Here is a 20,241-nt window from a genome sequence, read left to right as displayed (position 1 = left end):
AGATTAAGGAGGGGATAGTGAGAAGGGAGTAAATGTGATTAAAATGCATTGTATGAAATTTTCAAGGAATTAATAAACTATTAAAGAAAACACTGCCTGATGTCTTGATATCCTTTGTTTTAAGATAGTTTTAGTGGTCGAGAGAGATGACTCAGCAGTTAAGAGCACTGAATCATAAGAAGTGTATCTTTAATTTACCTTTAAATGACTATGGCAACTTTCTAGCTTTGTAAGACACATTGATTGCAGTTGTGGACAGTGTTAAGGAACTGTGCTGGCTGTTAAGAGCCACTGGCAGTTCTTCCAGAGGTTCTGAGTTCAATTCCCTGCACCCATATGGCGGCTCATGACCGTCTATAAAGGGATCTTGATGCCCTCTTCTGGCATGCAGGTGTACATAAAACATACAAATGAAAAAAAATTTTTTTAGAAGATAGTTCTTTTCAGTCCTTTTTTTAAAAAAAGATTTATTTTATGTGTATAGATGGTTTTGCTTGCATGTTAGCACAATATGAATGTGCAGTTCTTAAAGAGGCCAAAAGAGGGAGTCTGACTCTCTGGGGTCTCTGGGACTAGATAAATTTGGTTCTGAGAACCAAACTTAGATCCTCTGCAAGGATGAATGCTCAGAACCATTGAGCCATCTTTCCAGCCCCTTCAATTTTGTTTTCTAAAAAGTTTAAATTTGGATCTTATAATTTACCAATTCAAATAGTAATTTTGATTTGGACTTAATTCTAATTGTTTTGCTTTTGTTTCTGAGATAATATTTCTCTGTGTAGTGCTGGCTATTCTAGAACTAGATTTGTGAACCAGGCTAGCCTCAAAACACACAGAGAACCTGCCTTTGTCTCTGAGTGCTAAGATCAAAGGTGTGAGCCACCATGCCTGACCTAAGCCTTGCCTATTAGATTAACATATTTTTTCCTCCAGGCTGAGTAATCTGTTTTGTTTTATGTCATGGGAATTATGTTTAGGTCCTTTTCTCTGTTCCTTTGAGTTGTGTAATACTGGGATTTGGGGTTACACTGGAATTTCATGGGTTCTATTGGTTTGGAACATCCTTTTTATATTGGCATAGTCAACAGATTAGTAAGCAAGCTTTAGTCTAATAACTGCTATTCAGAAGAAAATAGAACACAACACAAGTCTACTAATAGGTTTCTAGGACATTGTCAAGTATATAAATACAGCATCTGAGGGATATAAGAGCCCCACCTTCATGGACAGTGTCAGAGTGAAATGTGATTTTTATTAATTGATCAAGAATATGATGAAAATAATCTTCACAGTGTTTTCAAGGATTTACTGATAACTAGTTTTCCCTGGCAATTAGACTGATAGTTAAAACCAGCTTCCTTAATCTCTCCTATTTGTAGGCATTAACTTCTGGCAGTTGGTAGCAGTTTATGAATATATAACTGAGATACCACCCTTTAGATCAACATTTTACCTAGCAGCAAACTCAGTTCTATACAGGACCATGGCAGCTCTTTTCTGTATTTATTAAACAACTTCTGTGTCTGAGATTGACATTTGTTTGGCTGGTTGGACTTGTATTCGTTTCTTACAAGGTCCTAGATCTTGTAAGAAAGATCTTATACAAGGTCTTAGAGGTCAAAGGGGGAAGTTTCAAATAACATATTCAAAGCATAACATTTAGTCTAAGCTTGTTGATTACTGTATTTCTGTATTATTCACTCTGAAAGCTAGTTGAAAGGCCAGTATGAATTTAGAGGTCTTGACCTGTACTTGAATATGATAGTCAGTACCTCCTTAGTATTCTTAGATCCTCAGAGTGGGATACTGCTTTGGTTATAAACAGGAACATTTCTACTTAGCAACCTTCATTTTCAGTTACCTAATTACATCTTTGGCTTCTAGACAATAGAAAAACTTGCATTTTGTTCACCTGTTCTCTGGAGTGTTCTTAAATCTAATATTGGCAGATTCTGACCTGGTGATCTGTTCACTGTAGGTGAGCATACTTAGCTCATAAGTCAAGCCACTCAGAGTGCCTCCTTTAAATTCTTGCCTTATTATACTTTAAGGCATTGCCTAATGGTAGAAATTCAGGGGGCAGGGGTGGGGAGGGGTACCTGGAGAATGAATGAGTAAATACTTGCCCTTTGATATATCTTTTCCACTATAGGCTTTACTCCAGCTTTTATGATATGCCTAGACTATGATGATTTAAAAAAAACAAAACAAAACTCTGCTATTACTAACCTAACTTGTCTTATAGAAAGCAAGTTATGGGCAGGTAGTAGAAGTAGTCACTAGCTTTAGTTCTGAGCAGTGCCTAAAATGCAAGTTGAGGCATAACCCTTCACCCAGCAGATTAGTTGAAGTCATCAGTATACATTCCTCATCCTCTTTGAATTGACTGCTAGTAGCCAGGCAGTTACCCTTTGTAGGAAGAGCCTGTCAGGAACCACAATTATTTCAAAGACTGGCTTTTCAGGAGATTTTATGAGTAGACTTTATGGAATCCTGAAGAGCACTGTCCCGTCTTTTCACTGGCATTGATTGGGTTGCTGTTAGTGTTGGTTCAGCTTCTGAGCTGAGCACAGTAGTTCTCTTTGGTGTGAAGTACAGGTTGTGCCTTTTTTCTGTTCCTGAGGATCTGTATTCAGATAGATGCTTAGACAGTTGGGCTGTTTGTTTGCTATGGGCCCAGGGAAGATTAGGAGATGGAAAAGTCTAAACAAAAGATAGTATCTTACATGCGAGAATTTTGCTACCCTTCAGCTGAAATTTGGACTCTGAATAATAAGGTACTAGATCAGTTAATGTACTTCTTGTTGAGGTTTAGGAAAGATACTGCATCTCTAATGAAATGTTTACCCATTCAAAAAAGATCCTGACTTGGCATAAAAACCCATTACCACTTCCTGTTATCTTCCATCATTTGCCTGAGTTTGGAAAGGTAATGGTTTTGTGCTCTATGGAAGGATATTCTTCCCAAGACCTAAGGCTTTCTCATTCCTACCAGCTGGGCCCATTGCTAAAATGCTTTCCAGTGGGCTTGCTTCTGCCTGGCCAGCACCTGGGCTGCCCCAGCTTGTAATTGGCCTGCCTTTGCTTCATAAGCTTCCCAGGGTGGTTCTTCTTCTAAAAGCTTGTATGAATTGCTATTACTGTCTCTTTATAGTTTAAAAATGAATCCTTTTTTGTTCTCTGCAACTCATTTGCTTTTTTCTTTTCTTTTCTTTCCTTTAAATTATTAACACCTGTTGATTCTTTTTTTTTTTTTTCTGATTGGCCTGTCACTGCATTCCTGCTCCCCCTCCCTCTAGCTGGGTTTGTCAAGTCGCCCATGTCAGAAACTAAGCTCACGGGGGACGCCTTTGAGCTGTACTGTGACGTGGTCGGGAGTCCCACGCCAGAGATCCAGTGGTGGTACGCAGAAGTCAACCGGGCAGAGTCTTTCAGACAGCTGTGGGACGGTGCTCGGAAGCGCCGTGTCACCGTAAACACCGCCTACGGGTCAAACGGCGTGAGTGTGCTGAGAATAACCCGGCTCACCTTGGAGGACTCTGGGACTTACGAGTGCAGGGCCAGCAACGACCCCAAGAGGAATGACTTGAGGCAAAACCCTTCCATAACATGGATTCGAGCCCAGGCCACCATAAGCGTCCTTCAGAGTGAGTCCAGCACCCTACAGTAGTAGTACTGTAGTCTTTAGAGGTGGCCCAATGACCCTTCCCTCTGCTTCCTTCCCCTCTACCCTAATATGATCGCTTACCCCATCCTGTGTCTTTGTTTTTTCAAATCCATGACCCTTTTGGTTGTAGTGTATGAAAACATTTGTGGCTACTTTTATTTTTTATTTTATTATTTTTTTTGCCGTCCTTTCTATTTCCCTTATCTCCCAACCCTTCTCTGTGTCTTTCTCCTCAGGAACAAAGAACTTGAGGAAATCCATGACTGTCCAAAGTCAGCTTCACTGGGAAGAGGTGGGGAGGGAGAACTGGGGAAACAAAACATTTTTTAAAAGCACAAATGCCAGGCAGTGGAATGAGGGTAGCGTTGAAACTGTTTTTCCCCCTCCTCTTTAATTTTGTAGTAGGTTTCCTGCTATCCTTTTGCTGAGTGCTTCTCTGGTGCCTTCCTATTTTTGTTTTTTTCCCCACTCTAACTACTTTTTATTTCCCCTGTTCATCTGTTGGAAGCTCGCTCTGAATAGCTAGCTGCCTTTACCTCTATAGTTTTAAGTTTGTGTCTGCCCAGCCTTTTCCCTCGCTGTGACTTGGTGTCATCCTGTTCTGTTGATAGGAATGTTGCCATGGTGCAGTGTGGTAGTATGTGTTTTGTTGAGTGGCATGTAAGCTTGGATATTTCCACAGCTCCAGCTATTTTTCTTTTCTAAAGCAGTGGCATGTGCTTCTCTGATAGTAGCCCTCCAATGCAACAGCACAGTTCTTACTGGGCCTATTTTCTTAACTCTCTCCCTTAGTCTTGCTATCAGGAGCTAGGTGTTCTGAAGCTGAAAATTAATATTGTTTTAAAAATTTATCACGTTGTCTTGAAAGTCAGAATTGTATCTGGTTCCTATCCACAGACAGCTTAGCTTGAGTTTGGTTTTTTTTTTTTTTTTCACAAATTTCCTTATCCTGGTGGATGATAAACTTAAAAGTAGTTTGGAAATCATTCACACTGTCTGTTTCTTTGTCTTTTAAAAAAAAAAAAAAAAAAAAAAAGGAAGTCAAATCTCAATCCAAGTCCTCTTGTGTCTATTGTACAAGTTAGGTTTGGGTGGCCAGTTCTCTTTCTGAAACCTGCATGGTAGGAAGCAGAGCCCAACACAACAATCCATGTTCTCACCAGGAAGGGTTCTAGACCTGCATTTATTTGACTTGGTTATGACTGAGGGGCATTCTCAATTTAATGGAGTGGTCTCTTACACTGTTGCATGATTTTGAGTGGTTTAGTGAGAGACCTGACTGATTTAGAGAGAATGAAGTTTAAGCAGCAAAATACACTATTTTTGTGAGCAATTTGGTGATAGCACAGTAATATGAGAAGGACCCTGAATCTATATACTTGGAAAACTGAATGTATATATGAAAAATATCAAATATTAAATATATCAAATTAGTATTTGTTTTGTATTCATTTGGAAAACTGGAGGAGGGGATGTGAAAGGGAGACAGGAGAGGCTGTTGCAGTTGGTACTGCTGAATCAGAGAACTCGCTTCTGTGAAGGGGAAAAGAAAACCTGTCTGTGAAAATGGGGAACATTAACCCAGCAGTTTTTCTTTCTTTTAATAATTTTTTTCTTTTAACAATTTTTTTCCCCTTGCACGCCTCCTTCTCCTGCCCCCTTGCTCCTTTCCTTAAACAAAAAGCAGAATTATCTAAATGGCCACAAAGGTCTCTAGAAGTTCATAGTTATAGACTGGGCATTAGGTAATTCCATTTCCAAGAATCTTAACTTGTAGCTAAAAAGAATGACTGTATGTAGGGAGTATAAGAGTAGGGCTTTGGAGTTAAGTGTGCATCAGTTCCTAAGAGCACATCGTACTTCTCCAGTTTACTTAGAAACAAGTTTCTTAATTTACTGGTATCTGCATATACTGGAGCCATAGCTAGTCAGCTTCTCTCTGGATATCCATATCAGTTGGTTAACACAAGTTAGCTGTAATGTCCTGAACTTAACTTTAAATTGTTTTGTGATCTTAGTCCTTAGAAACATTGCCTCTAGAGGGAGGTTGAATTCTTCTAAGAATGACATACTAGTACTTTCCCCAAAGCTCTTTGAATAATGTAAACCAGAAGAGAAATGGGTCCAGTTTTTAGGCTTGTTTTGCCATAATATGTTCTTTACATAAACATGCTGGTTAGGGTAAGGATCCTACCTATTGCTTCTAAATAGAAGTCAGTGACAAGTAAAAATATTTGAATTTCTAAATGTTCATCTCTCTTGGACTTTCACTGGGTAGCACTGGGCCACAGGAATAAATGTCTCACCTTCACCGTGGTGTAGAACACAAATGTAGTACTGTAGCCAAAGGAGCTCAGCATAGTGCTAGTTCCACATACAGTAATGACAGAGGTCAGGTTACCCTGCACTACAGTCCTCCTATGGGACAGAATCAACTTGCTCCCAGCTGACTCTTTCCTGGATCCTTAACATTTAAGGGAAAAAGTACTTTCTTTTGCCTTCTAAGATTTCTTAGCAGAAAGTCTACCAGATTGCTCTCATCACCTTCTTAATCTCCCTGAGCTGCAATGATCATTTGCATCGTTACAGGTAAGAGTAGCATTTTCTTTGCCTCCTTGTATATAAACATCTGGAAACTCTGGGCCTCATTCTCAGAATTCACCCTTTCTCAGTGCAATCTGAGAGGAAGAACCAGGAGATTCCCAAGTGGGATAGAATATGAAATTGGACAATAAAAATTCAGTGAAAACTTGAAAGTGTGTTTGGGTTTAATGTTGCTTTTGATATATTTTTAATTTCTCTTCTGTGAAGTACTGGTTCTATCTTTTTCTCTTCTGTTTTTGCTTGGTTTTAATTTTTCTTGGAATTGTGATGCTTTCTGCTGATGGTGTATGTGCGCCTTCCATTGCAGGGTTTGCAGCTGTTCTGCTCGACTTCTTAAAGCCCAGGGATTTGGCTTCTGTCCAGTGTGTCTTGAAATCATGGGACACCAATGCGCTAACGTGTTTACATGCATCTGCTTTTGTCTTAGTGGCTGCTATGCCTCCATTATTTGTATATAGAGACCTTGTTTGGTGTTACTAAATAGGATCAGTGCTGAATGGAAGATAACTTTTATCCTGTTGTCAGAATTGGAAATTAGTTAGCACCAGTTTGTTAATTGAGGCAATTTTAAGATTTGCTTTATCATAAGATAATAAAGACACTAACTTTATAAGCAGAAATGTTACATGAGTTAGAAAGTCATTAAGACATTACATTTTCCAAATATCTCATGACTTCTCCATTTGTCCTCTTCCCTCCTCTGAACTATATAAAAAAAGAAGCAGTTTCAGAAGAGGGAGACAGTTCTATCCTCAAGAGTTAGAACTGTTCTTATAAAATGATGAGGGAAGCCGCTGTGGAAATACATACTAGAAGTAGCCAGATATAGGGAAGTGGGAAATCAGTCATGGGTGTCTGAGAAGGGGTGTGGGGAAAAGAGGCACATACCTCTTACTGTGGATGGGGAAAGGTGATTGGTTGAGACTTCACGTGAAAGACAACATTCAATCCAAAGTAGGAAAAAAACCCTAAATCTGGGAAAAGATAAAACTCAAGCAACATAGTCCTGATTATAATATGGAAATGAAAATTTACAAGTTTCTTTAAGATAAACCTACCAGAAATGATTCAATGTATTTATAAATTTTTTTGCTTAATGGATTCTATTTAGTTAATTGTAGGTTATTTTTGTAGACAGGTGTTAAGTTATCCAAGCCCAGAATAGAAACCCAAAAGAAATGTCTTTACCTTGCATTAAGGTGAAGGTTTTGGGGGCTAGGAGGTATTGGGAATTGGGGGACAGAAATAGGAAACTTAGATGTATTTTATAGGGCCAGTTTTGCCACTGATAGTAATTTTGTTCTTGGACATGTCATTTTACTTTTCTAGCCCATAAAAGAGGAGTAAACCTTACAGTTCTAAGCTTCTAGGAGCCCATATACCAAGACATATTACACTCTAGTATAATTGTATTGTCTTGCAGTGCAATGTGTTTTAAAGTGCAATTCGAAAAGGTTGTTTTGGGAGTAAATATGGGCTGAAGAAAAAGACTCAGTGGTTTTTTAAGAAGTTACACTCCTCAGCATTTTAAAGAATGCAAGAGCCTTCCAATGGGAAGTTTACATTTAAATCTAGTATCTTTTCTATGAAATGGCTGTGGTCGGTTTGCTGTAAGATTAGCAGATTTCATTGTGGGAACAACCATATATGTATTATGTGTTGCTTTTCCAAAGACCAGTGGCTCCGTCAGGAGTCTGTTACATAAATGACACACTGCCTTTGCATTCAGAACTGCAGGGCAGAGCTCCTTTTTCTTATAGATGCTGAATTGGCTGGTGGTTCTTATTTCATAAAATTGTGGTATTGAAAACTGTAAGTGGATTGTTGCCAGTGCAAGCACATGTAATACGCCCATTCTTTCACGTCTAGGCCAGCTGGTCTTCAGGCTGTTGTGTGCGCTAGTGGTCATTTGCTTATAATCATTGTTTTTCCTTTTTTTAACTTCCACTAAAGTGGTAAAGTGAAAGTCCCAATGTAGTCCTGTCTGCCTTCCCTCTTCTAGTCTCCCCACCCTACCCCATTTAACCCAGACCAGGGCTACAGACAATGGAAAACTATGGCACTCTGTCATTACGTACTCTAATTACAGAACCAAGAATTGTCACCAGTGAAGAGGTCATTATTCGAGACAGCCTCCTTCCTGTCACCCTGCAGTGTAACCTCACTTCCAGCTCTCACACTCTTACGTACAGCTACTGGACAAGGAATGGAGTAGAACTCACTGCCACCCGTAAGAATGCCAGCAACATGGAGTACAGGTGAGAACTAACACGCTTGGGAACAAAGGAGAGAGTATGTTCACTATCCTTCATCATTAGCAATTCACATTTGTATGATACAATTATGAGTATGAAAATGCTAATTAAAGGATACATTGTGGAACTAATGAGATGGCTCAGCAGGTAAGGGTGCTTCCCATCAGGAATCCACATGGTGAAAGGGAAGAACCAACTGTGGCAAGTTGTCCTGCGTGTGTGTGTGTGTGTGTGTGTGTGTGTGTGTGTGTGTGTGTGCGTGCGTGCGTGCGTGTTTGCATATACTAAATAAACATTTTTACAAAAGAGAGATGCTGGGTGTGATGGTGCACATCTTTAATCCCAGCACTTGGAAGGCAGAGGCAGGCAGATCTCTGAGTTCAACCAGCATGGTCCACAGAGTGAGTTTCAGGACAGCCAGAATTAGGTAGAAAGACGGTGTCTCAAAAAACAAAACAAACAAACAAAAAGAAGGGTGGAGTGGGTGGGGTGAGAGACAGAGAGACACACATAGACACTTTATGAATTATTTTGTTACAGAAACTTGAACTGGCTCCTAAACCGCCTTCCATGCTTTTCTAAAGGCCTTTCATATTAATGCATCTTATCCTCATTAGGAATTTACATGCACATGTTGAAAAGATGATTTTGAGAATGTTTGCATTAAAAATTCTGTATGATCTTATTATTTCAGTGAACTGAACTCATTCCCAAACTCTGTACTTTGATTTGAGATGCATTTGGCCCTCTCGTGTGTGTGTGTGTGTGTGTGTGTGTGTGTGTGTGTGTGTGTGTGTGTGTGTGATAGAGATCTGGTCTCTTTATATAGTTTGTATTGTATTTCTGGTGTTTTTGTACTCTTTTCATATAGGGCAGGTTCCAGCTCACAAAGACCCTCCTGCCTCTACCTCCTCATTACTGGGATCAAAGGCATGCACCACTACATTTGGCCTTGGCCCTCTCCTCGATAATCTAGTATGCTATATTTGAGGCAAAGCTAGGAATTTGTCAAGGATTCTTCAATGATTCTAATGGGCAGTCATGGTTGAGAGCCATAGATGACCCTGAAACTGCTATAATTAAGAAACTGAGAACAAGTCATTTGCTCATGGAATCAATATTAGTTAATAGCTGAGTCACAGAATATAGGCCTTTTGACTTATTTCAATAGTTTGAGAAGCAAATTGAAGTCAGCTTTGAAACTGGGACAAGGGATATTTCTTATGGGTAGATGTCCTAATGAATTGTCTTCTAAGAGTAAAGTCACCATAATCTGATGAGGACCAGTTCATACTGGTTTTTAGTGATCTGGGGTGAGGTTGGTAGCCTAGACATGGTCTCTGAATAGAGGAGATATTTGCTGGTCTGAGTTATCTGTAACCCCAATGATATGGTGCCTTTTTAGAGTGTTGAGAACATTTGGCATCTCATCTTTTAGAAGAGTTTGTTTTGGGTTGCAAAGTGATCTCCAAAAGGATCAGCTAATCCTGCTTGGCAGAATAATACAATATAAAGAAATTACACTGAAGGGAGACCAGGAAAGCCTTTGGATTTAGCAGCAAAGACATTCTGCAGCATCATTAAGAGTTTTCTGCCCCCTTATTTAATTGATCTATATGTTTATAAGTTCTCATCATTGTTTTTTTTTTTTTTCCAGGTAAGGAAATTAAGGCTCAGCTAGTAGGTCCTGGATGCCTTTCAGGCCAAATACTATAGTATATTTCAACACTAATGTTAGATTCCACAACTACTTTGAATTGTTTCTGTAATACTTCCTTCCCTTCTATACCTTATCATGAAGTGGCAACTTAAATCTGTCTTTACTGTGATTTCTTCAGATGTTAAATTGAGAAAGTAGCCTCAGCAGTATTTTCATAGTTTGGAAAATGTTAATGGGTTGGAGTTGTTGGGTGATACTTACTTTTACTTCTGGTCTGTCCATTCATTTTATCGATTTTTTTAAAAAAAATGTATAATGTATATATGCATACTTTCTTTTTTATGTACAGCAGAAGAGGGAATCAGATTACATTATAGATGGTTGTGAGCCACCATGTGGTTGCTAGGAATTGAACTCAGGACCTCTGGAAGAGCAGCCAGTGTTTTTAAACTGCTGAGCCATCTCTCCAGCCCCAATTTTTTAAAATTAAAATTAAAAAATTTATGTGTATTGGTATTTTACCTGCATGTATGTCTGTGTGAGGGTATTGGATCCCTTGGAACTGGAGTTACAGGTAGTTGTGAGCTGCTATGTGGGTGTTGGGAATTGAACCTAGGATCTCTGAAAGAGTCTAATTGCTAAATTGCTGTTAACAATTGTGCCATCTCTCCAGCTCCCCTCCTTTCTTCTAAACTTTTTTTTTTAAATGCCCTTTTCAAGGAAGCAAGTGTTCAGTTCACTTGACTTTATCTACTGTGTCTTTGCCATTGCTCCCTTTTTGCCCCAGTTTGCTTGATGGTCTCCAGGCTATGGATTAGAGTTTAGACATTCTTGGGTTACTCGGGCAGTTGGCCATTGAACCATCTTTAGAAGCCTGTTCTGCCAACCCTGTAGGAAACACTTTCTGTTTGCTTCAGTTTTCTTTCTAGTAGTTAGTCCAAGGGTTTTAGGAAATCGTAAACACATAGGCATGTCCTCGAATTCAGGAGGGTGTGTGTGTGTGTGTGTGTGTGTGTGTGTGTGTGTGTGTGTGTGTGTGTGTGTGTGTGTGTGTGTTTCTCTAAGTGTTTCTTATGGAACTTCATAAGAGTCAGGCAAACCCTGAACAGAATGGCTATTGATCATTTCTCAAACTCTGGACTACTTAAGAACAGTTTATTTGTGTGTGTTTTCCTTTTGAGAGCATAGACTCAAGGTGATGGGGATATTTGTATCATATTGAGAAGACAGCCTGACTGTTCCTTTTAGAATATTGTGAGTACATAGAAGTGCTGAGTCAGTTCTTATCTGTGGTTTCTTAACTTGTCTTTCTTTCTTTCTTTCTTTCTTTCTTTCTTTCTTTCTTTCTTTCTTTCAATTATAATGAACAATATAATAGGTTAATTCATTGGGCCAGTAAGTAGTTAAGATGAGGAGGTTTTATTACATATTAGTTTCTGCAGTGGAGATTTGGTTATCTTTTAAATGATGTTCAGAAGAATATTTTGAAGCCATCCTAGCATTAAGATTTATCCTCTAATCTGGGGCAGTTGATTTTTTTTCTTTCTGCAGTTACCACTGCCTGTCTGCCTGTCTCTGTGTCTGCCTCTCTGTTTCTCTCTCTCTCTGTTTCTCTCTCTCTCTGTTTCTCTCTCTCTCTGTTTCTCTCTCTCTCTGTTTCTCTCTCTCTCTCTCTCTCTCTCTCTCTCTCTCTCTCTCCTCTGTGTGTGTGTCTGTGTGTCTGTATGTGTTTGTGAGTGTGTAGGAGGGAGTGTATTGAAGATGTGTGAGGTTGTCATCAGCTGTGAGCCTTGAGAGGAACTAATATTCTGGCCACACAGTCTTCTTACAGTAATTTCTTAACTTAGTCTGTGTCCACACCCACTTGTTCTTACTATGTTCAGTCACTCATTTCCTCATTTCTTCATTATGCTATGTGTACCAGGTGAGGGCTGAGTATAGAGTTGTGTACCAGTTAAACAGTGCCTACTTCCCTACAAATGGTCTGTTGCAGAGACAGGTACCAGTCAAACAATATGATGAATACATGGTTACAAATTGTGGTAAATGTTGTGAAAAACCACAGTGTGAAAAGTAATGGGGGAGGAGGAAATTTAGGTGGTGTGACATGTGAACTCAGACCTGACAGAAAAGGACTTAAGTATGCTGTGTGATGGGAGGAACACTATGGAAGCATTGTATGGAGATTTTGAGGTAGAAACAAGTTTGTCATATTGCAGAGTGCCTAGTAGAGCTAGAATATGGTCCCTTCTTGTTACCTATTTGATTTTCCTTCTGTTGCCCAGTTAACTCATTTCATATCTTTTCCCTTATCTGCAGGATCAATAAGCCAAGAGCTGAGGATTCAGGCGAATACCACTGTGTATATCATTTTGTCAGCGCTCCTAAAGCAAATGCCACCATTGAAGTGAAAGGTACAACCTATCAAAGGCGTCAGTTTTAGCCCCTGGCTCCTTCAGAGATACTTTACTCCGGATGTTTGGTTTTTAAAAATTCTTATTTCCATTTTGAGAAGCAATGTAATTTACAGCTAAGATGACATTGTGTACTAACTGTATAACTTTTCAAGTTCCTGACTTCTATGCTTTCATTCCTTTATTTGTAAAATAAAGACATCAGTAGCACTTACTTGATACATTTGGTGGGAGCATTAATTATAGTACACTTTGTATATAAAATTACTGTTTCACATGTCAAAAATGTTTAAGTAGTAGCATCTTATATGATCCAACATAGTGGAAGTTTCTAGGTCTTAGGTGGGCCTGGCCACATTTGTGAAAGTACATTGTGCAAGGTTAATTTAAAGCTATTTGTTTTTAAGGAAATCTTGTGGGTGTGTGGCATCTTAAAGATGAGGCTATAGCAGAGAGTTTCACATGCAAATAGAAGTATACAAATTGTAGCCACCTAATAATAATAATAATCAATCATCATCATCTTAGTTTTTATGCATTACTCACAAGGAGAAGATGAGACCCTTAAAAGTGAAACCATTGTGTCCTGTAATGAGTTTGTGTCAGGGCTAGCCTAGAGCCCAGGTCTAGACTCTCTAATACAGTATTTTTTTCATTGTTATGATGTCTGAGAAGATGTTTAAGGTACTGCTTAGGAAACAAGGATTTTATTTTATTTTATTTTATTTTGTTGAGAAAGGGCTATAGAAAGACAAACTTGTGCTAGAAGGACAGATTTGAGGAAAAAGAAAGGCCCAAACAGCTCTTCCTTAACATATTTGGAAGATTAAAAATGCAGATTGAAGAGTTAGTCATTTCAGCATCTTCTATATATGAAGGGAAAGAAGTGTGATATAGTCCCGACTTATGAGGTGATAAAGGCACTCTCAGTACCACCTCTGGCTGCTAGATCATATTCTGACTTGTGGAGTTCCAGTGGTTACAACCGATTACAACAGGCCAGGACTTGTTGCTTGATTCCTTTCAGTTTTTAGAGAATGCCTAATTTGTTTAACATGAGAATAGAAAGTATTGGAAGACATTTTCTTTATGCCTATAGTGGACCTTCCCAACTGTAAGTGAGCTGAGTTGTGTGAAGAGACTTTGACTCCATAGTTGAAGCCTTGTGTTATTCCTGCTGAGCTCTTGGTACAGTCCCAAGTACTATGTGACAGGATAAGTGTGTTTGTTTACTTACTTGGATAATTAAACACAATTGTAGGTACTGCATAACTGCAATCTTAATGGATTTGGCAATTGTGATTTAAAAGCAGCACTTCAAGTACAAAAATAAATAGTTTTTTTTTTCTTTGTTTATCTGGCTTAGATGTAGGGTTCAGGGCTGATGAGATGACTGAGTAGGTAAAAGTGCTTGCTGTGCAAAGCTGGTGACGTGGTTCAATCCCCGCAACCCAGATGAAGTTAGAAAGTGCATTAGTTCTGGTTATTCTCTGACCTCCACATGGTCACCATGCTTCCAGTGCACACAACAAACAACCAATAGTAACTAAAGTTTTGTTTGTTGTTTTTTTGTTTAAAGAGGGTGGGATTCAACAGTCCCAGATGTATAATTTTCATCTTTCTGTGGCAGATATGAAGCAGTAGTGAGGAAGGACAGAACATAGAGGGCTGCTGGCTTAGTGTTTTGAGACAGAAGTTACAACTTGTATATTTTGGGGAGTGGCTCAATAAAGTGTTTGCTATTAAAAGCATGAGGATCTGAGTTTGACTCCCTGGAGCATTAATGGTCATCATCTTCAGCTCAGATAATTATTCCTGTTCCACTGTTAGGGTGCTGCTAACCTTTCATAATAAGAATAGCTAAGGCTGGAGAGATGGCTCAGTGGTTAAGAGCACTGACTGCTCTTCCAGAGGTCTTGAGTTCAATTCCCAGCAACCACATGATGGTGGCTCACAACCATCTGTAATGTGGTCTGATGCCCTCTTCTGGTGTGTCTGAAGAGAGCAATGGTGTACTTATATACATAAAATAAATAAATAAATCATTTGCCCGTCGGTGATGGTGGTGGTGGCGCACGCCTTTAATCCCAGCACTTGGGAGGCAAAGGCAGGCAGATTTCTGAGTTCGAGGCCAGCCTGGTCTACAGAGTGAGTTCCAGGACAGCCAGGGCTATACAGAGAAACCCTGTCTTGAAAAACAAAAACAAAAAGCCAACCAAACAAACAAAAGAATAGCTAATACTGTATACTTAGTGTATACCAGGCAGTATTTGTTTCTCTCCTCTTCTTTAGTCTTCACAAGTGTATGGAGTAATTATCATCATCGTCATATCATCTACTAGTTAGGTGAGAAAATAGAAGTTCTGTGGGATTAAATGACTGACCTAGTGTGGCTGAGTTAGGGGCCAGATTTTCACCTAGGCACTCTAGCACCATGCTGCTGTGTTCAGCACAGGATAATTGAAAGGCCTCTAACTGAGAGTTAGAGAAAATGGATTCTAATCTTGTTCTGTCAGTAAGCTTACCACAAGCTTAACTAGTCCATATTTCACCTCTAGGCCTCAGTTTCCTCTAGTGTCAGATAAAGTAAAATTAAGACAGTAGTCTTTAAGGTTCCTTTATGGTTTTAAGCCTGTGTTACCTTTAGTTGGACACAGAAGAGAATTGAATACTGAAGAAAATGAATTCTGATCCTATTTTTCTCATGGCAACAACCAGCTTCTCAAGATGGGGAACATTATCTCAGTGTACCTTATATCTTTACCTATCTAATGGGACAGTTCTTTCTTACAGTCCAGAACATCTAACATTGGTGCCAGAAGTGGTTTTATTTTTATTTAATTATTAACTGGGGGCGGTGGGGTGGGTGGTAGACAGAGTCTGATGTATCCCATACTGGTCTCTAACTCACTGTGTAGTGAAGTATAATATTGTATAACCTTGAACTTCTGATTCTCCTGCCTCTACCTCTATAGTGTTTGGATTATAGGCATATGCATCACCATACCTGGTTTTAATGTACTTGGGATTGAACCTAGAGCTTTATGCATTCTGAATAAGCAGTCTACTGAGCAATGACTCTTAATAATGAGTAGTTAGACTAGTATTCTCAGTTCAGTTCATCTGAAATACCTGGACATCAGACCTCTAAAAGCACATCAGGGAGTCAGTTACACAGTTACAGTAGCACATGCAGTCTCAGCTATTTGGGAGGCTGAGGTAAGAGAATCACTCAAGTTTTTCAGTTTGAGAACAGCCTGGGCAACATAGAATCTTTCTTAAAAAAAAAAAAAGAAAGAAAGAAAAGAAAAAAACGAGCAAGGAAGAGAATGGAAGGAAAAGAAAGAAAAGAAAAAGAAACCAACTCCCAGAAAACCCAGCATCCAGGTAATTCTAGACTATGGCCAAGGTTATGAACCACTGTCTCCAGTGTGCTTTCTCAGTGGTGGTACTGAAGGCAACACAGCCCCTAGATTAGTTTGATTAGCTGCCTCAGACCAACAGGACCTAATTAAGTATTATTAAATGGCCAGCCCATATAAACTAAGATATTACAATAGGCCATTAATCAATATACTTTGCCAGTGTCTGGCCTGAATAAGTTTTAAGCTATAGTGCAAGTTTTGTTTATATAAGCAGGAAGAAGAATACATAAAAACTAGCATCTCTTTCATTCCTGCTACAATAACTTAGAAGTCCAATTCTTTCCTTTCTGGAATGATAGTTCAGTCTAAGAGGTTTTTTGCTGTTGCATTTTGGTTTTGTTTTTGGAGACAGGGTCTCACTATGTACCTTAGTGCCTTGTATCTTAACTGTGTAGACGAGGCTAGCCTCAAATGTAGTCCAGTCCTTTTGCAACTGCCTCCCAAGTTCTTGGGTCATAGGCATGCACCATTGTGCTTATCCTTAGTGTTTATTCCTGAGTTCTTACCTTTGTTAGATTAGTATAGAGATGTAATTTAATTTTTTCAAGGCCTCTGTATAATAACGTGTAGCTCTTGGTTCTGTTTTATAGAAGTAAACACTAAAATTCAAAAGATTTTATTTTACATTTTTAAATTTTTATGCTTATTCTTCTCTCATATATTACATCCTAATCCCAGTTATTAGGAGTGTTAACTAGGGCTCTGCTCATAGATTTCTGGGAGTCTGTGTTGTAGTAGGTTTCTAGCTCACCCCTGAGATACACGGCAGTTCTAGCTGTCTTCCCCAGCGCTCCTTTCCTCTCCCTGTCCCCATCCGCCCACAGTCCACCTATAATACCAAGGCTGTTTCCCCTTCCCAGGGCATTCAAGCACCCCTCCCTTGAGCCCTACTTGTTACTTAGCGTCTAGGAGTTTGTGGATTGTAGCGTGGTTATCTTTTATTTTACAGTAAATATCCACTTACAAGTAAGTACATACTTTTTTTTTGTCTTTCTGGGTCTGGGTTACCCTACTCAGGATTTTTTTTTTTTTAATTGCATCCATTTGCCTGAAAATTTCATGATTTTAATTTTTTAGTAGCTAAGTGATACTCCATTGTGTAAATTTTCTTTATCCATTCTTCAGTTGAGGGACATCTAGGTTGGTAGGATGGATTATCTTTTGGATATATGCCTAGGAGTGATAGCTGGGTCTTGAAGTAGATCAATTCCCAATTTTCTAAGACACTGTCATAATGATTTCCAGAGTGGTACAGTTGCACTCTTAGCAGCACTGGAGGAGCATTCCCCTTGCTCCACATCTTTACCAGCATGGGCTGGCATTTGAGTTTCTGATCTTAGCCATTCTGCTGACAGGTGTACGATGGAATCTCAGAGTTGTTTGTTTTGATTTGATTTCCCTGATGGCTAAGGATGTTGAACATTTGGTCAAGTACTTCTTGACCATTTGAAATTCCTCTGTCGAGAATTCTCTGTTTAGATCTGTACCCCATGTTTTAATTATATTATTTAGTTTCTTGATGTCTAATTTCTTGAGTTCTTTATATATTTTGGAAGTTAGCATGATCATCTCATTAGATGTTGAAAAGCCTTTGGCAAAATCTAACACCCTTTTATTATAAAAACCTTGGAGAGATCAGGGATACAAGAGACACACCTAAACATAATAAAGGCAGTATATAGCAAGCCAATAGTCAACATCAAATTAAATGGAAAGAAACTCAAAGCAGTTTTACTAAAATCAGGAATAAGGCTGTTTACTCTTTCCATAGCTATTCAGTATAGTACTTGAAATACTAGCTAGAGTAATAAGACAGTTGAAGGGGACCAAGCGGATACAAATTGGAAAGGAAAGGCTGAGGGGAGATGGCTCATTGGTTCAATTCCCAGCAACCACATGGTAGCTCATATCCAACTATAAAGAGATCCAGTGTCCTCTGGTGTGTCTGAGGACAGCGACATGTACTTACATACTTAAAATAAATTAAATCCTTTTTTTTTTAAGTTGGAAAGGAAGAAGTTCAAGTATCACTATTTGCAGATGATATGATATTATATATAAGAGACCCCAAAAATTCTACCAAGGAACTCCTACAGCTGATAAACACCTTCAGCAAAGTGGCTGGATACAAGATTAACTAAAAAAATTAGTAGCCTTCCTATATCCAAAAGATAAATGGATAGAAAGAAATTAGAGAAACAACACTCTTTACAATAGCTGCAAATAATATCTTGATGTAACTTTAACCAAGAAAGTGAAAGACTTGTATGAAAATAAGTTCAAGTCTTTGAAGAAAGAAATTGAAGAAGACATCAGAAGGTAGAAAGATCTCCATGCTCATGGATTGGTAGGAATATCATAGTGAAAATGGCCATCTTACCAAAAGTAATCTACAGACTCAGTACAATCCCCATCAGAATTCCAATACAATCCTTTACAGACCTTGAAAGAGCAATTCTCAACCTCTTATGGAAAAACAAAAAACCTAGGATAGCTAGAACAATCTTGTATAATAAAAGAATTTCCAAAACGGCATGATATTTGCATAAAAACTGGTTGATCAACTGAATAGGATCAAAGACCCAGACATAAATTCACACACTTAATGGACACCTGATTTTTGACAAAGAAGCCAAAATTATACAATGGAAAAATGAAAGCATCTTCAACAATGGTACTGAGTCTAACTGGATGTCAGCATGTAGAGGAATGCAAGCAGATCTGTATCAATCACTCTGCTAGTCCAAGTGGATCAAAGACCTCAACATAAAACCAGATGAAACCTAATAGAAGAGAAAGTAGGGAATAGCATTGAACAGTGACACAGGACAGAACAGAAGACCAATCTTGCAGACACTAAGATTGACAGTTATAAATGAGACCTCATAAAACTGAAAAGTGTTTTAAGGCAAATGACACATCAGTGGGACAAAATGGCAAACTACAGAATGGGAAAAGATAATCACTAACCTCAGGTTTTTAAATGGCTGGTGGTAGGTTGCTCAGTTAGTTGGTAAACTAATAGAGGCTTGATAGCATCTAGGTATCTTTGATTTCCAAATTAAAAACTTGCTTTTTATATCTCCACTGCTGGGAATCTCAGCTAAGGTTACCCACATTGGTTCCTGGGAGCTTTCCCCAGCCTGTGGTTCTCTGTGTAGGGTCGAGGCCTTATGGGCTTTTTCCTGTTCAGTTTGGCATGTTTGTTGGTATCAGCATCCCTGTTCAGCTTAAGTTTGGGCAGTTGTGTTGGTGAGACTTTACAGTTATAGCTTCTGATGGCACAATCTGGAAGGTACAATCTCACAGCAAATTTTCTGACCTGCTGGCTCATTGAATCTTTCCATCCCCTTTCTGCAAAGTTCCCTGAGCCTTTGGTGTGGGGAGTGTTTTATAGACATATGTGTTGAGATTGGGCTCCACAAGTCTGCATTTTAATGGGTTATGGTTTTCTGTAGTACTTTCTGTCTTGCAATAAGAGGTGTCCTTGATGAGGGTGAAGATGATACTGATAGGCTATACTCTGGAGGAATATATGGGAAGTCTGGGTGTGAAGTTGGTGGTGGAGGTGGCACAGTGGGTTCTGTAGGTGGATGCAAGTTCCAAATATTTTTTGATTGAAGAAATCTGAGAAAAAGTGATCAGTAGATCAGAGTAATGGCATAGTAACTTTAGAAAAGTTGCTTTTATGGAAGCAGTAGAGGCAGCCTGATACTCCTAGGTAGTAAAGAATTTTTCATGAAAAAAAACAAAAACAAAAACAAAAAAAAACCAGATACTTCCTTTGTAATATTGAACCTAGAAAGCATTTCACAGAGTGGTACTAAAGCAGACTTAAGTTTGGCAAGAACTGATTATAAATGCAGGTTGGAGCCTTACCTGTTCCATTCCTGTCCTAGTTGCCTCTGGAAATGCATGCCAGTCCATTCTGCCCTGGAAGCAGTCTGTGGACTATAGGACTTTGGATTCTTTCTAAACCAAAGAAGCCAAGTAGTTCAAAGGTCATATGTGATATCAGACCATGATGTAATATGATTCTCCAGGATTTTACAGTTTCAGTGAATGTTTGGGCATCTTCCTATTTAAGAACTCTGGGAACTAGGCAGGTACAAGAATTATCTCCATTTGATAAGTATAGATCAAAGCATGGAAGAAAGTCCAACTCAACTGGAATTTGAACCAATACCTTTTGATTAGTAGGCCAATACCCTGGCCT

General features: G+C 38.9%; 1 protein-coding gene across 2 annotated transcripts in view; it reads left to right on the top strand.

Annotated features, from left to right (window-relative positions):
* Positions 1-20,241, top strand: part of Nptn (neuroplastin) — a 69,258-nt gene that overhangs the window by 33,657 nt on the left and 15,360 nt on the right. For both annotated transcript variants that reach the window (XM_076925524.1, XM_076925525.1), the window contains exons 2-4: positions 3,300-3,647; positions 8,361-8,529; positions 12,506-12,600. In XM_076925524.1, coding sequence (XP_076781639.1) covers positions 3,300-3,647; positions 8,361-8,529; positions 12,506-12,600 — 612 coding nt within the window. The remainder of the gene's footprint in view (positions 1-3,299; positions 3,648-8,360; positions 8,530-12,505; positions 12,601-20,241) is intronic.

The sequence above is a fragment of the Arvicanthis niloticus genome, chromosome 26 (assembly GCF_011762505.2).
Source record: "Arvicanthis niloticus isolate mArvNil1 chromosome 26, mArvNil1.pat.X, whole genome shotgun sequence".
NCBI classification, from domain to species: domain Eukaryota; kingdom Metazoa; phylum Chordata; class Mammalia; order Rodentia; family Muridae; genus Arvicanthis; species Arvicanthis niloticus.
This window is presented reverse-complemented; position numbering and strand designations above follow the sequence as displayed.